At 49.9% G+C, this 16,645-nt stretch overlaps 1 protein-coding gene across 2 annotated transcripts in view; it reads right to left on the bottom strand.

The window, feature by feature from the left end:
• Positions 1-16,645, bottom strand: part of ENTPD5 (ectonucleoside triphosphate diphosphohydrolase 5 (inactive)) — a 90,456-nt gene that overhangs the window by 44,436 nt on the left and 29,375 nt on the right. For both annotated transcript variants that reach the window (XM_044271604.1, XM_044271603.1), the window contains exons 4-5: positions 1,600-1,675; positions 1,237-1,272 (exon numbers count right to left, since the gene is read on the bottom strand). In XM_044271604.1, coding sequence (XP_044127539.1) covers positions 1,237-1,272; positions 1,600-1,675 — 112 coding nt within the window. The remainder of the gene's footprint in view (positions 1-1,236; positions 1,273-1,599; positions 1,676-16,645) is intronic.

The raw sequence follows: 16,645 nt of genomic DNA, 5'->3' as shown, positions 1-16,645 counted from the left end.
CACATGCATCCTCTTCTGTATCCGCAAGCTGTGACACATGCAACCCCATCTGTATCCCCAAGCTGTGACACATGTATCCTCTTCTGTATCCGCAAGCTGTGACACATGCATCCCTATCTGTATCCCCAAGCTGTGACACGTGCATCCTCTTCTGTATCCCCAAGCTGTGACACATGCATCCCCATCTGTATCCCCAAGCTGTGACACATGTATCCTCTTCTGTATCCGCAAGCTGTGACACATGCAACCCCATCTGTATCCCCAAGCTGTGACACATGCATCCCCATCTGTATCCCCAAGCTGTGACACGTGCATCCTCTTCTGTATCCCCAAGCTGTGACACATGCATCCCCATCTGTATCCCCAAGCTGTGACACATGCATCCCCATCTGTATCCCCAAACTGACACATGCATCCCCATCTGTATCCCCAAGCTGTGATACATGCATCCCCATCTGTATCCCCAAGCTGTGACACATGCATCCCCATCTGTATCCCCAAGCTGTGACACATGTATCCCCATCTGTATCCCCAAGCTGTGACACATGCATCCCCATCTGTATCCCCAAGCTGTGACACATGCATCCCCATCTGTATCCCCAAGCTGTGACACATGCATCCCCATCTGTATCCCCAAGCTGTGACACATGTATCCCCAAGCTGTGACACATGCATCCCCATCTGTATCCCCAAACTGACACATGCATCCCCATCTGTATCCCCAAGCTGTGACACATGCATCCCCATCTGTATCCCCAAACTGACACATGCATCCCCATCTGTATTCGCAAGCTGTGACACATGCATCCCCATCTGTATCCCCAAGCTGTGACACATGTATCCCCATCTGTATCCCCAAGCTGTGACACGTGCATCCCCATCTGTATCCCCAAGCTGTGATACATGCATCCCCATCTGTATCCCCAAGCTGTGATACATGCATCCCCATCTGTATGCCCAAACTGACACATGCATCCCCATCTGTATCCCCAAGCTGTGATACATGCATCCCCATCTGTATCCCCAAGCTGTGACACATGCATCCCCATCTGTATGCCCAAACTGACACATGCATCCCCATCTGTATCCCCAAGCTGTGATACATGCATCCCCATCTGTATCCCCAAGCTGTGACACGTGCATCCCCATCTGTATCCCCAAGCTGTGACACATGCATCCCCATCTGTATCCCCAAGCTGTAACACACACACTCCAGTATAGGTAAGACTCAGATACCTGTCAGAAAGTTCACTGTGATCCAGGCCAAGACTCCTGTAGAAAGAAATGAAAGTATCAGATACCAAAAGGGCCCTATGGAGGAGGTAGAGAGGATAGAGCAATGTTCTGCAGATCTCTAGAGGTCAGAGGTGTAATAATCTGCAGGATATATCACTATGTATCAGGAGGTAGAGAGGACAAAGCGATGTTCTGCAGATCTCTTCAGAGGTGTAATGATCTGCAGGATATATCACTATGTATCAGGAGGTGGAGAGGACAGAGCAATGTTCTTCAGATCTCTATAGAGAGGTGTAATAGTCTGCAGGACATAACACTAGGTATCTGGAGGGTGCGTTGTTCTGCAGAGGGGTTTAATCTCACCCTCATCGGTTCCCTCCATGATGCTGACACTGTTTTCTCGGACCAGAAATGGAGATGAACTGAAGACTTTCCGCACCTGAAAGAAAGAAGCCGGATTCCTCCATCAGCCCCAGGTCCGATCCGTGCACCCCGGAGGACGGAGGAGATGAGGGTGGGGTTACCAACCGCCCACAAATTCCTGGACAGGGTCCGTGAAAAAAATGAGTGGTGTCCGTAATGTTTTTGGAGGTTGGTGACACAGGGAACTCTGGTGAAGTCTTCAGTATTTGTACAAGGCGTCCATTACTACAGTTATTATTAAAGCGCTGTACATATGATAAGCGGTGCACATACATAATACAGACTATGGCACTAAGCATGAATAAGACGAGTTACAGACTGGTACAGAAGGAGAGAGGGCGCTGCCCGCGAGGCTTACAATCTACATGGTATGGGAGAAGGACACAGTAGGTGCGGGTGAAGCGGGTCATGGCGGTATAGAGGCAGCAGGGTCACTGGTTGTCGGCTTGTCTGAAGAGGTGGGTTTCAGGTTTCTTTGGAAGGATTCCACTGTCGGTGAGAGTCTGATATGTTGGGGCAGCGAGTTCCAGAGTATGGGGGATGCACGGGAGAAATCCTGGAGGCGATTGTGGGACGAGGTGATAAGAGGAGAGAAGGAGGTCTTGTGAGGATCGGAGAGTGCGTGTGGGGTGTATCGGGAGCTCGGAGATGTAGGGAGGGGACAGGTTATGGACGGCCTTGTATGTATTTGTTAGTACTTTGAAGTGAACCCGCTGGGCAATGGGGAGCCAGTGAAGGGATTGGCAGAGGGGAGAGGCCGAGGAGTAACAGGGTGAGAGGTGGATGAGTCGGGCAGTAGAGTTGAGGATAGATTGGAGGGGTGCGAGAGTGCTAGATGGGAGGCCACAGAGGAGGATGTTGCAGTAGTCTAGGCGGGAGATGATGAGGGCATGTGCAAGCATTTTCGCAGACACAAAGTTAAGGAAAGCGCGGATGCGGGAGATGTTTTTGAGTTGGAGGCGGCAGGTGGTGGAAAGGGCTTGGATGTGCGGTCGGAAGGTGAGGGCAGAATCCAAGGTCACTCCAAGGCAGCGGACTTGGTTGACCGGGGAGAGTGGGCAGCCATTGATCGTGATAGATAGGTCTGTTGGGGGGGTTGAGCAAGATGGGGGAAAGATGATGGATTCTGTTTTATCCATGTTAAAGAAATTATCCAGCTTTTCTGAAAGTGGATATTATAAAGTACTTTATGTTTCCATTATATTATACACGGCTCGTTTCCAGGGGTTATGACAATCCTGCTGTCACGAGGGTGTCAAGAGCCACGTCTGACTCCGTTATACCCGGGGTCAGGAAGTCGCAGCGGGTGGCTGCGCGCTCTATGTCTAAAGATCACGGTGTTTCTTAGTGATTGTTTTCTGTGTTTGCCTTGCTATCCTTTTTGTCTCACTCAGGGATCCGTAGCTTCTCCTCCTCAGCTGTTTCTTGTCTGCCACTCCCAAACTCCTTATATTCTCCTCTCACACTTCTCTAGTTGCCAGTTATAGAGCTTCCTGCCTGGACATCTATACTGACCCACTGGAGCTGTGAATCCTGGTTGTTGTTCCAGAGTGCTACCCTCCGGATCCCTGTTGGGCTTTTTGTTGTCTCCTGTTGTCGCCCACCTGGGATTATATGTTGAGTCTGTATTGTCTGTCCTCCCCTTGGTGTTTTCCTTTAGAGCTAGTGGTGCGGACTAGTGTTCCCACCGCCCTGTTCACTATCTAGGGCTCATCTTAGGGAAAGCCAGGGTTTTAGGCACGTGATCGGCGTACGGGTGAGGAACCCGTCTAGGGACGTCAGGGCAGCCAGGTGCCAGCCGCAAGGTGAGTCAGGGGTCACCACCTTCCCTCTCACTTGGGCAGGGCCTTCCTCTTTCCCTCCCTCTGTGTCACGTATGTGATAGTCACGCCGATCGTGATATCACCTGAACATGTGGCAACGATCATCACGTGACTGACCCTTGGTCTGCCACAACTTCCATGTTAAGTTTTAGAAAGCAAGAGAAGGAGGATTTGGAAGATAGGCAGTTCATTAGCTTTCCAATTTGTCCGTAAAAAAAAAATTGATGGTCCGTGATTTTTGAACAAATTGTCAAGAAAAATAAAAAATTTAGACTGGCTACAGGCGCAGGCAGCAGCCATCACCAAACAGCCGCACAGACCAGTGCTAGGACCCTGAAACGCTTCATGCAATCTCATCAGATGCAATGCATGGCCACAAGAGGTCAGTACAGAGAAGGTAGGTAAACATGCTGCCCCTGCAGGGCCAAACAAAACGTTAGGGCCACACAGGGATGCCTGATTAATGGGGCAATGTGAGACTGTGGCCTCAGGTGGCGCTCCAACCCTGCACACATCTGTGATTTGGGGGATTGGGAATCCTCAGTATCTGCTCTTACTCTGTGTGTGTGTGTGTGTGTATATATACACACACACACTGCACAGTACTACTTCTCCAGTCCTGTATACCGGGTGTAATCCTCAGTATCTGCTCTTATTCTGTATATACATATATATATATATACATACACTGCACAGTAGCACGTCTCCTGTCCTGTATACCGGGTGTAATCCTCAGTATCTGCTCTTATTCTGTATATATACACTGCACAGTACCACTTCTCCTGTCCTGTATACCGGGTGTAATCCTCAGTATCTGCTCTTATTCTGTATCTATATACACTGCACAGTACCACTTCTCCTGTCCTGTATACCGGGTGTAATCCTCAGTATCTGCTCTTATTCTGTATATATATACACTGCACAGTACCACTTCTCCTGTCCTGTATACTGGGTGTAATCCTCAGTCTCTGCTCTTATTCTGTATATATACACTGCACAGTACCACTTCTCCTGTCCTGTATACTGGGTGTAATCCTCAGTATCTGCTCTTATTCTGTATATACACTGCACAGTACCACTTCTCCTGTCCTGTATACCGGGTGTAATCCTCAGTATCTGCTCTTATTCTGTATATATACACTGCACAGTACCACTTCTCCTGTCCTGTATACTGGGTGTAATCCTCAGTATCTGCTCTTATTCTGTATATACACTGCACAGTACCACTTCTCCTGTCCTGTATACCGGGTGTAATCCTCAGTATCTGCTCTTATTCTGTATATATACACTGCACAGTACCACTTCTCCTGTCCTGTATACCGGGTGTAATCCTCAGTATCTGCTCTTATTCTGTATATATATATATACACTGCACAGTACCACTTCTCCTGTCCTGTATACTGGGTGTAATCCTCAGTATCTGCTCTTATTCTGTATATATACACTGCACAGTACCACTTCTCCTGTCCTGTATACTGGGTGTAATCCTCAGTATCTGCTCTTATTCTGTATATACACTGCACAGTACCACTTCTCCTGTCCTGTATACTGGGTGTAATCCTCAGTATCTGCTCTTATTCTGTATATACACTGCACAGTACCACTTCTCCTGTCCTGTATACCGGGTGTAATCCTCAGTATCTGCTCTTATTCTGTATATATACACTGCACAGTACCACTTCTCCTGTCCTGTATACTGGGTGTAATCCTCAGTATCTGCTCTTATTCTGTATATATATACACTGCACAGTACTACTTCTCCTTTCCTGTATACTGGGTGTAATCCTCAGTATCTGCTCTTATTCTGTATATGTACACTGCACAGTACCACGTCTCCTGTCCTGTATACTGGGTGTAATCCTCAGTATCTGCTCTTATTCTGTATATATATATATATACACTGCACAGTACCACTTCTCTTGTCCTGTATACCGGGTGTAATCCTCAGTATCTGCTCTTATTCTGTATATATACACTGCACAGTACCACTTCTCCTGTCCTGTATACTGGGTGTAATCCTCAGTATCTGCTCTTATTCTGTATCTATATACACTGCACAGTACCACTTCTCCTGTCCTGTATACTGGGTGTAATCCTCAGTATCTGCTCTTATTCTGTATATATACACTGCACAGTACCACTTCTCCTGTCCTGTATACCGGGTGTAATCCTCAGTATCTGCTCTTATTCTGTATATATACACACTGCACAGTACTACTTCTCCTTTCCTGTATACTGGGTGTAATCCTCAGTATCTGCTCTTATTCTGTATATACACTGCACAGTACCACTCCTCCTGTCCTGTATACTGGGTGTAATCCTCAGTATCTGCTCTTATTCTGTATATATACACACTGCACAGTACCACTTCTCCTGTCCTGTATACCGGGTGTAATCCTCAGTATCTGCTCTTATTCTGTATATATATACACTGCACAGTACTACTTCTCCTGTCCTGTATACTGGGTGTAATCCTCAGTATCTGCTCTTACTCTGTATATATACATTGCACAGTACCACTTCTCCTGTCCTGTATACCGGGTGTAATCCTCAGTATCTGCTCTTATTCTGTATATATATACACTGCACAGTACTACTTCTCCTGTCCTGTATACTGGGTGTAATCCTCAGTATCTGCTCTTACTCTGTATATATACATTGCACAGTACCACTTCTCCTGTCCTGTATACCGGGTGTAATCCTCAGTATCTGCTCTTATTCTGTATATATACACTGCACAGTACCACTTCTCCTGTCCTGTATACCGGGTGTAATCCTCAGTATCTGCTCTTACTCTGTATATATATACACTGCACAGTACCACGTCTCCTGTCCTGTATACCGGGTGTAATCCTCAGTATCTGCTCTTATTCTGTATATACACTGCACAGTACCACTTCTCCTGTCCTGTATACCGGGTGTAATCCTCAGTATCTGCTCTTATTCTGTATATATACACTGCACAGTACCACTTCTCCTGTCCTGTATACCGGGTGTAATCCTCAGTATCTGCTCTTACTCTGTATATACAGTCATGTGAAAAAATTAGGACACCCTTTGAAAGCATGTGGTTTTTTGTAACATTTTTAATAAAAGGTTATTTCATCTCCGTTTCAACAATACAGAGAGATTAAAGTAATCCGACTAAACAAAGAAAACTGAAGAAAAGTCTTTTCAAGATCTTCTGTAAATGTCATTCTACAAAAATGCCTATTCTAACTGAGGAAAAAGATAGGACACCCTTGCCCCTAATAGCGAGTGTTACCTCCTTTGGCTGAAATAACTGCAGTGAGACGGTTCTTGTAGCCATCTACCAGTCTTCGACATCGGTCTGAGGAAATTTTACCCCACTCCTCAATGCAGAACTTTTTCAGCTGTGAGATGTTTGAGGGGTTTCTTGCACGTACAGCCCTTTTCAAGTCACCCCACAGCATCTCAATGGGATTCAAATCTGGACTTTGACTTGGCCATTCCAGGACTCTCCATTTCTTCTTTTTCAGCCAATCTTTGGTTGATTTACTAGTATGTTTTGGGTCATTGTCATGTTGCATGGTCCAGTTCCGCTTCAGCTTTAATTTTCTAACTGATGGTCTCACATGTTCTTCAAGCACCTTCTGATACACAGTACAATTCATCGTGGATTCTATGATGGTGAGCTGACCAGGTCCTGCTGCAGCAAAGCAGCCCCAAACCATGACACTTCCACCTCCATGCTTCGCAGTTGGTATGAGGTTCTTTTCTTGGAATGCTGTGTTTGGTTTACGCCAAACATGTCCTCTGCTGTTGTGTCCAAATAATTCAATTTTGGACTCATCTGTCCAAAGAACATTATTCCAGAAGTCCTGGTCTTTGTCAACTTTATCTCTGGCAAATGTCAGTCTGGCCTCGATGTTTCTCTTGGAAAGCAAAGGTTTCCTCCTTGCACACCTCCCATGCAAGTTAAACTTGTACAGTCTCTTTCTGATTGTAGAGGCATGTACTTCTACATCAACAGTAGCCAGAGCCTGCTGTAGTTCTCGAGATGACACTTTAGGGTTTTTGGAGACCTCTTTTAGCATCTTGCGGTCTGCTCTTGGGGTGAACTTGCTGGGGCGACCAGTCCTGGGCATGTTGGCAGTTGTTTTGAAAGCCCTCCACTTGTAGACTATCTTCCGGACAGTGGAATGGCTGATTTCAAAATCTTTTGAGATCTTTTTAAATCCCTTCCCAGACTCATAGGCTGCTACAATCTTTTTTCTGAAGTCCTCTGACAGCTCTTTTGCTCTCACCATGGTGCTCACTCTCACTTCAACAGTCAGGAGCACACCAAACTAAATGTCTGAGGTTTAAATAGGGCAAGCCTCATTCAACATGCAGAGTAACGATCTACTAATTATGTGCACCTGGTGTGATATACCTGTGTGAGATCTGAGCCAATTTAAGAGGGAATACATGTGAGGGTGTCCTATCTTTTTCCTCAGTTAGAATAGGCATTTTTGTAGAATGACATTTACAGAAGATCTTGAAAAGACTTTTCTTCAGTTTTCTTTGTTTAGTCGGATTACTTTAATCTCTCTGTATTGTTGAAACGGAGATGAAATAACCTTTTATTAAAAATGTTACAAAAAACCACATGCTTTCAAAGGGTGTCCTAATTTTTTCACATGACTGTATATATACACTGCACAGTACCACTTCTCCTGTCCTGTATACTGGGTGTAAACCTCAGTATCTGCTCTTATTCTGTATATATATACACTGCACAGTACCACTTCTCCTGTCCTGTATACTGGGTGTAAACCTCAGTCTCTGCTCTTATTCTGTATATATATACACTGCACAGTACCACTTCTCCTGTCCTGTATACCGGGTGTAATCCTCAGTATCTGCTCTTACTCTGTATATATATACACTGCACAGTACCACTTCTCCTGTCCTGTATACTGGGTGTAATCCTCAGTATCTGCTCTTATTCTGTATATATATATATACCCTACACAGTACCACTTCTCCTGTCCTGTATACCGGGTGTAATCCTCAGTATCTGCTCTTACTCTGTATATATATACACTGCACAGTACCACTTCTCCTGTCCTGTATACTGGGTGTAATCCTCAGTATCTGCTCTTATTCTGTATATATATATATATACACACTGCACAGTACCACTTCTCCTGTCCTGTATACTGGGTGTAATCCTCAGTGTGCAGGAGCCACTGGTCGGGTGTGGTTGTGTCTGGAGAAGCTCCTGCTAATTGCTGACAAGCTACCAGGGATTGTTCCATCTATCCCAGCCCAGGCCCTGCCTCTCTCTCCCCAGGGAGCTGTTAGGGTTCTGGGCTATGAAGCGACTCAAGACCCAGGATCCTGCTTCCCGGGGTAGGCCGGCGGGAGGTAGGGGAGGTGAGCTACCGGCCTCAGTTCCATCTTCCGCCCCCGGGGGTCAGAAGATCCAGCAGGAGTCGTGGTGCAGCGGCCCCTGCAGCCCCCGGAGGTGAAGCCGTGTCCATCGCCGGCGGTTCCAGGAGGGCGGACAGTAGCCCTCCAAGAGGTACGCGGAGTGCTCCTGGGGATGGGCTGGTTCCGGTTGAGGCTGACTGGGGCAACATGAAGCCCCGGGAACTAATCGCCGTTTACAGCTCCCGGATCACGGCCTACCTCCGGGAGTTCGAGGAGGCGAATAGGACCCTCAAGAAGGTGAGGGAGCAACTAAGGCTTGAGAGGGGGAAGGTGGACAAAGCGGCCAGGAAAAACAAGCCGGAAATATCGAGAAAAATAAAAGGCTTGAAAGAAGTTATTAAAGAGCTGCAGGAAAGAATGGGGGCCATTCTGGAAAGCAGTGGCCCCTTTAAGGAAAAACTCATGAATGACAAAAGGTTTAATGAAATGGCTGGAAATCAAAAACAGCAAGGAGATGACTCCTCTAGTGAGGAGGAAGAGTCGGACATGGGGGGGGGGGCAACCTGCGGAAACTGGCATCACCGCAGAGCAGGTGTGCCTGCCCCCCACTAGTTCCGATGAAGAAATAGACTTCACTGAGAGCAGCGGAGTTGGGGGGTAGCTTATGGCCGAAATACGCCACCTGGAGTCCCCCAAAATTTGTGACGACATTTGTTTTGGTGATGAATTACCTGAAGATGAGCCGATGGGAAAGAAAAGAAAAACAAAGACATTAAAGCCAGAGGTGAGGTATGTCTATGTGACCCACCCTGCGTGCCCGGGGCCAGCTGAAAAGCCAGCTCAGGGCACGAACCCCACCATCCTCCCTGGCCCGGTCTCTGCTGTGGGACCGGTGCGTAGGAGTGGGGAGACAGACGTGGTAGAGATGGTGCAGGACGCTGTCCCTGTTTGCAGTAACGGGCGGTGAGGAGCGGCAGGAGGGGCCAGACAGGAAGGCTCCCGGGGCGAGTGGCAAGGGGGGCATGGTTGGTGGTCGGGTGGCTCTGCCCGCCTCTGCCAGGGCACTGGACAAGTGCCGGGTGGAGGTGCGGCGGGGCGATGTGGCTGCCACTGCCCCCCTGTCAGAGGTCGTTGCCGGGATCCCTGTCCTGGGGTCTGCGTCCTCTGCCCCGGTCTGCTTCGCCGCTCCCGTGCGCCCTGCAGTCCCCCCTGTCGGTTTTGGCATGGCGACGGGGGGGCAGGGATGGTGGGGGTGGCTGTGGGTGGAGGGGGTGCGGCCGCGGGTACAGCGGTGTCCCGATCCGGAGTTGCAGGGGGAGGGTGCGAGGTGGCTGCCTCCGCCCCTCCCAAGTTGTGTGCCCAAGTCCTTGCCGGGGTTCCAGTCTACTCTACCCGGTCTGCTCTGCTTCGGTCCCTTCCGCTGGTATTGTTGTGGCGACGGGGAGTGGAGGCGCAGTGGGAGTGGTCAGGGGTGGAGAGGGTGGGGCTTCGGATATCCACAAAGGGGCTCAGAGCAGCGTGTGTGTAGGCAGAGAGGGAGGGGGCGGTCCTGGTGCGAGTGTGGTGCGCACCGCCCCTCCCTCCTGTGCTGTCCGTCAAGTGGATAAGGCCAGCGTGGCTGGGACCAGTGGTTCTACAGCCCGCCGGCCTGAAAAAACAGGAAAGACTGTTAACAATGTGTCCAGCAAGGAAATGATGGACAAAACAAATAAAGTGACCTCTGGCCCAGCAGTGTGTGTGGGCGGAGGGGAGAGTGCGGTAGTGGCCACTGAAGTGAATACGGTTTATGTTAGTGGTGTTGCCCCGGGCCCTGAAGAAGGGGTGAATGTTGGAGGTCGGCTGGCCACTGTACAAGTGGCCGGTGCGCCTCATGTAGCCCCTTCAGAAGGGTCTGGAGTGACACCTGCTGTAGATAGGTCTGGGAGGGGCCCGGTCCGGCTGCCCCTCCTGCGTCGGTTACGCCTGGCAGAAGTTATGCTGGTGTGGTCGCCGGCGCAGGGGAGGTCCCCATTGTCCTCCCCATTACCAATGTCTGGTGACGGCAACTTCTAGAGGCTCTTAGGAAAGGGGAGAATTCCATTACAGTAGGGGGGCAGCAGGTGGATCTATCCTTCTGGATAGACAGGCATGGCCTGCGTGCCTTCCGAGAGCAAGGCAGGGGGCGAGACCACCTGGTCCTCACCCACAACCGGCCCTGGGTCAGCCAGACGGAATGTTGTCTGAAATGGAGAGGCAATGAAGCGTGCCCTACCAGGAAGAGGGTGGCAGAGCTTCTCTTTCAGATGGGCATGTGACATCTTTGCCCTGATACATCCGTATGGCACCCGGGAGTTTGATGTCAGTTTTGCCCGGCCAGAGGGTCTTGAACTTTTCTGGTCTGGGTATGAGCTGGCAAAAGACCAGCCGGACTGGCAGGGGTTTTTTGTGCAAGCGATAACCCGCCAGAATGAGGTCAAGAAAGTGACCGTTCTGATCCGTAATGAGTCACTTTCTTGTGTTGACATCTTGACCTGGTTGAGCAGGTACGGGGACGTCCAGGGTCTTCCTAGCAAGAACCTGGATGAGTTTGGCATCTGGTCGGGTGCCTGGACGTTTCAGATTAAGTTGAAACATTCAGGGGGGTCGGTTTCCCACATACCGTCATCTGCTTTCCTTGGTCGGGATAGGATCATGGTGTAACGGAACGCCTGGCACCCCGACCGGGTACCTCCGTCGATAGATGCTCCTAGTGCTTTCCGAGGACTCCAAGCACTCCACTTGACACCGTACGCACTGCAGACCCCACGAACCGCCGTAGCTTGGTTGGGGTCTCACCGTCCTCCACCCACGCTGGACCTACTACAAGGCTCCAGGCTCCAGTGGGTGAACCTCTCCTAAAACCAGAGAGCAGGAACAGCTCTTACAAGAGCTAGTAGTTATGCCAGGGGAGTATAGCAAATCTTCAGCGTATAGCAATCCCCCAGTTTGATCAGTTATCCAAACACCAGTCTCAACATGATGAAGGATAAAACAGGAACACTTTATTGAGGGCTACCCGCCCGTATTTATGCAGGTCCCCATCTGGTGGACACGCCCCCAGGGGACCAGAATGGAGACTGCGACACACAGAACAGATACAACATATCCCCACAATGCATCATGGTTTCCTCCTCTCTGCCCCAGAGACAACCGAGGAATAATCCAATTATCTCTCAGGACAAAGGGAGATCGCCAATACACATGTGGAGACAACAGGACAGACATCACCAGTTAAACACACAATGTCACACCCTCCCAGCAACCACAGACATTTAACATATTCCCAGATAGCTCAAGTCTGAGTGCATATCATTAGGTGAATGGCACTCAGACCACACGAATACAATTAAACTAGCCATCTGGGTACCCTCACATAACAAAATACAATTCCAAAGACAGATTTAAGCTGTGCAGCCGGCCTGTCTTCTTTAAAGTTAGTATGGGCCATAATCCTGAGGCAGGAGGCTGGCAACCAGCCCCCTCCAAAACACCGTGGCGAGGTTGGTTTCGTCACACATGGTATTCTACAGGGGGCAGCCTAAGCTGTGTTACAAGTGCGGCAGCCCTTCGCACTTCAGCGCCAGCTGCCGAGTGCAGGGGTGCGCGTTGTGCAGGGGTGAAGGCCATTTAGCTGCATCTTGTGGGCAGATTAGATGCAACCTGTGTGGTGAGCTAGGGCACCCATTCAGTCGTTGCCCTCGCTCTGTCGCCAACGTGGCTCGTGCACGCGCAGAGGCGAGCCGGGAGGCCCCCACTGCTGAGGCGAGGGCTGGCGAAGGCGACAGGGCAGTGGGGTCGATGAAGAGAAAAGAAAGCCCGTCCCAGCAGAGACGGAGGGAGAGGCGTCAAATGGAGAGGGGGCAGGTGGAACCCCCTCCTGGGGTGATGCCTGTGCCCTCCCAGGAGAATGCCTCTCCTAGAGCTGAGACCCTGGGGGATATCGAGGTGAATGAGGAACTCAGGAGACTAGACCGTTCCGAGGTGACTCTGTCCTCTTGCTACGAGAGTGCAACAGAGGAGAGTGAGACAGAGTCTAAAAGAACAAGAAGGAAACGTCTGACCAAAAAAAGATCTAGCCCGACTAGAGTGCCTGTGGAAGGCAAAGCCAGCTCCCCCCTGGACCTCTCTAATCCTGACTCTCTTCCCCTGGATCTTTCCAACCGGTACCTCACCTTGGATGAGATCTCTTCTTCCGGGGAGGAGGTTGAAGGTGGGGAGCCGGAGGGGCAAGAGAAGGAGCCTCTGGAAGGGCCCGCGCCTCCCTCCGGTGAGGATGCAAGGTCCTCGGGAGGTGGGGCGGGTCCAGACGCTGGTAATGGGAATGACAAGGGTGGTGCGAAGGGGGAGGCGGTGGTGACTAATGAGATGGACACCACTGTCTCTCTCAAAAGAGATCGTGCCACCTTAGGGGGTAGTCCCAAGAGGGGTAAGAAAAAGAACAAGAAGGGGAAGGGAAGGAAGAAGGACGTCTAACTTAATCACTCTGTATGGCGGTACTCACTCCGTTGACGCTGGCGACCATTAATGTCGCCAGTATTAAATCGGATGCGGCTAGGTTTGCAGCCTTTGATTTTCTCAGCCGGGTTGAAGCTGACATTTTATTTTTGCAAGAGACCAGGCTGCCAGATTTGGCGGCTGTGTATAAAGCAAAAAAGGAGTGGAGGTGTGGTCCATCATATTGGTCTCTTGCGGCTGAGCCGTATAGCGGAGTGGCGGTTCTTTTTACCGCACCAGTAGAAAGCCGACGAGTGATCGAGTTAGAAATGGGGAGGTGTTTGATTTTAGATGTCCTCATGAAGGGTCAAGAGCTTCGCCTGATAAACATCTATGGTCCCCAAACCAGGTGGGATCGGAAGCGTCTCTTTATGAGGATCAAACCTTTCCTTTTTACGAGTCGGCAGGTGGTCTTTGGCGGGGACTTTAATACAGTCACAAGGTCCCAAGACCGGGGAGGCGCCAGAAACCGTCTGGCTTATGATAGTGTATCCCTGAATAGCATAGCTAGCGAGGCTCGCCTGGTGGATGTCCACATTAGGCACACCCCAGGCCACGGTGGTTTCACTTATTATAGAGGTAGTCAGATTAGGTCTAGAATAGACAGGTTTTATTTAAAGGAGGAGACTACTTTTTCACCTTTAGAGGTGGTAGAGGTGGAATTCTCTGATCACTGTATGATTATGTTCTCTTTGAATGTTGCAGAATCCCCCCAAATGGGAAGAGGCTATTGGAAGCTAAATTCGGCCCTCCTGGAGGAAGCAGAGGTGAGACAATCCTTTAAGGACTTCCTTCAGAGTCAGGTAGAGTTGCTGGATCTTTGTGACACTAAGTCTGAGTGGTGGGAGATATTCAAAGATCGGGTGGCAAAATTCTTCCGCCAGCTCTCGAGCCTCAGGTCCCTGGACAGGTACCGCTTGTATCAGGGTCTGAGGAGGAAACTCGAACATCTGGTCTCGACTGGAGGTAGCCGAGAGGTTATCTCCAGGGTGAAATCTTTGCTTAAGAGGTGCCAGTACGATAGGCACACATCTTTGGTTTTTGAGAGGGATTTCGGGAAGTACCGCTCACCCGACCCTTACAGAAACTGTAAGATGTCAGTGAAAAGTAAGTTGGTGACGGGACTGGTCGATGGTACGGGATCTCTGGATAGGTCCAGATCAGAGATCTTGGAAATCGTCAAGTCCTTCTACTCATGCCTCTTGAGGAAGAAGGATCTGAATCGGGACAGGATTTCGGCTTTCCTGGCTGCAACCATCCCTGAGTCAAGAGTAGTCCTCTCTCTTGGCGTTTTGACATTGCTCAGTTCCAGGCCGAAGCACGTTTAGTGCTGTGCTCGGTGTCCGAGAGGCAGTGGAGCAGAGTAGGGCGGGTAACTGGAAGGGGTACATGCTGGCTTTAGATCAGGCAAAGGCTTTTGATCGGGTTGACCACGAGTACCTCTGGGCAGTCCTTCTGAAATATGGCCTGCCGGGGGGGTTTGTCGATTGGTTAAAGATCTTGTATGCAGGGGCAGAGAGTTTCCCGCTGGTGAACGGTTGGTCTGGCAGCCCTTTTGAGGTTGGGTCTAGAGTCCGCCAGGGTTGTCCATTGAGCCCGCTCTTATACGTGTTTGCGATTGATCCTTTTATTAGGAGGATTGATCGAGGACCGTTAGCGGGAGTCAGGATGAGTCTGGAGGAGCCAGAAGCCACTCTGAGGGTGGTGGCGTATGCTGATGATGTCACTGTTTTCGTGTCCTCGGGAGGGGAGGCGGAATACGTGATGTCGGAGGTAGAACGCTACTCGGAAGTCTCCGGGTCCGTGATTAACCGGGATAAGTGTGAGAGTCTCTGGCTGGGAGGGGGTGATCCATCTTTCGGTCTCCCGGACACCCTCCCAGAGACCCAGTCGTCAGCCAAAGTCCTAGGCGTTCAATTCGGCCATGGGGATTATCCCACCCAAAATTGGGACAGCAGGCTCACGATCGCCGCTCAGAAGGTTGACCAGTGGAAGGGTTGGTCTTTGACCCTCAGGGAAAGGGTGAACCTGATTAAGACTTACCTTCTCTCTTTGCTTATCTATTTGGCCAGTGTATGTGTCTTGCCAGAACCTCTCTGGACTCGGGTTTACAGTCTGTTCTTTCAACTGTTATGGGGGAATAGGCTGAACCTAGTCAAGAGAGAGGTGACATACCCTACGAGGAGATTAGGGAGGTTGGGTATGGTCAACCCAGTGGTGTTCCTCGTGAACACCTTTGTTAAGATCAACCTGGCAAACCTCCGGAAAGAGAGGGCTCCTCCGTGGGTAGTCTCTTGCAGGGGTTGGTTTCGGCCTTTCTTCCAAGAGTGGGAGACAGGAGGGCAAGTGAAGGATTTGCGTACACCTCACAGATATCTTCCGGCTTATGTCACCCCGATTCTGAAGGTGATCCGCCGGTGGGGTTTGGGAGTGAGTGAAATCAAGGCCCAGTCAAGGAGATCCCTTGACGAGAGGGTCTTATTGACCCACTTCCAGAAGCCCCTGGCCCTTAAGGATTGCCCAAGCCAGGATCTAGACAAGGGGTTACAGTTGTTCAATTCGGCAAGGATCCCCTTGAAGTTTTGGGACTTGGCTTGGCGCTGCTTTCACAGGAAGCTGTATGTAAGGGGCAACTTGAGGTATAGGAACTCTGATGAAAGGGGTTGTCCCCGGGAGGAGTGTGGCTACATACTGGAAAGTATGGAGCACTTCCTGCTTCAGTGTCCCATTAATACAGAGGTATACAAACGGGTGGGCGCATCCATTGGCTGGCCTAGGCTAGCCAACCTCTCCTATGCGGAATGGGCTTATGGAGCATTCAAAGGTTTTGGAAGAAGGGACCCATGCACAGATTTTGTAGTTAGCATAGTGGTCAGGTACTTCACATGGAACGCACAGTGTTTAGTTTCAACCCAGCAGAAAGTCCTCCCTGTGGAAGAGGTGTGTAGGAACATTCTAGGTGACCTGGCGAAGGTTCGCTCTCTTGAGTGTGAGAAGGTGGGTACGGATGGGGTCTCTTACCTCTGGAGAGGCTTCACCTTTGATGTGCCTTAGCCTCAGTAGCACTTTTCCTGGTGTTGGGATGAGGCTTTCACATTAGGTTTTTGTTTTGTATTTAAGATGAGTTTTTGAAGAAAGGTTTGCAAATGACTGAACTTGGGCCTTCGGGTGGATTTTAATATTGGTTTGTATAGATTGATATGGTTGTTATAAGATGTATATATTGTGTGATAGGGTAAGTGGGGTGTAGTTAGGTTGGGTGGGGTGGGGGG

This window comes from Bufo gargarizans, chromosome 11 (assembly GCF_014858855.1).
Source record: "Bufo gargarizans isolate SCDJY-AF-19 chromosome 11, ASM1485885v1, whole genome shotgun sequence".
Taxonomy (NCBI): domain Eukaryota; kingdom Metazoa; phylum Chordata; class Amphibia; order Anura; family Bufonidae; genus Bufo; species Bufo gargarizans.
The sequence above is the reverse complement of the archived record's forward strand: the minus strand, read 5'-3'. Positions and strand labels throughout refer to the sequence as shown.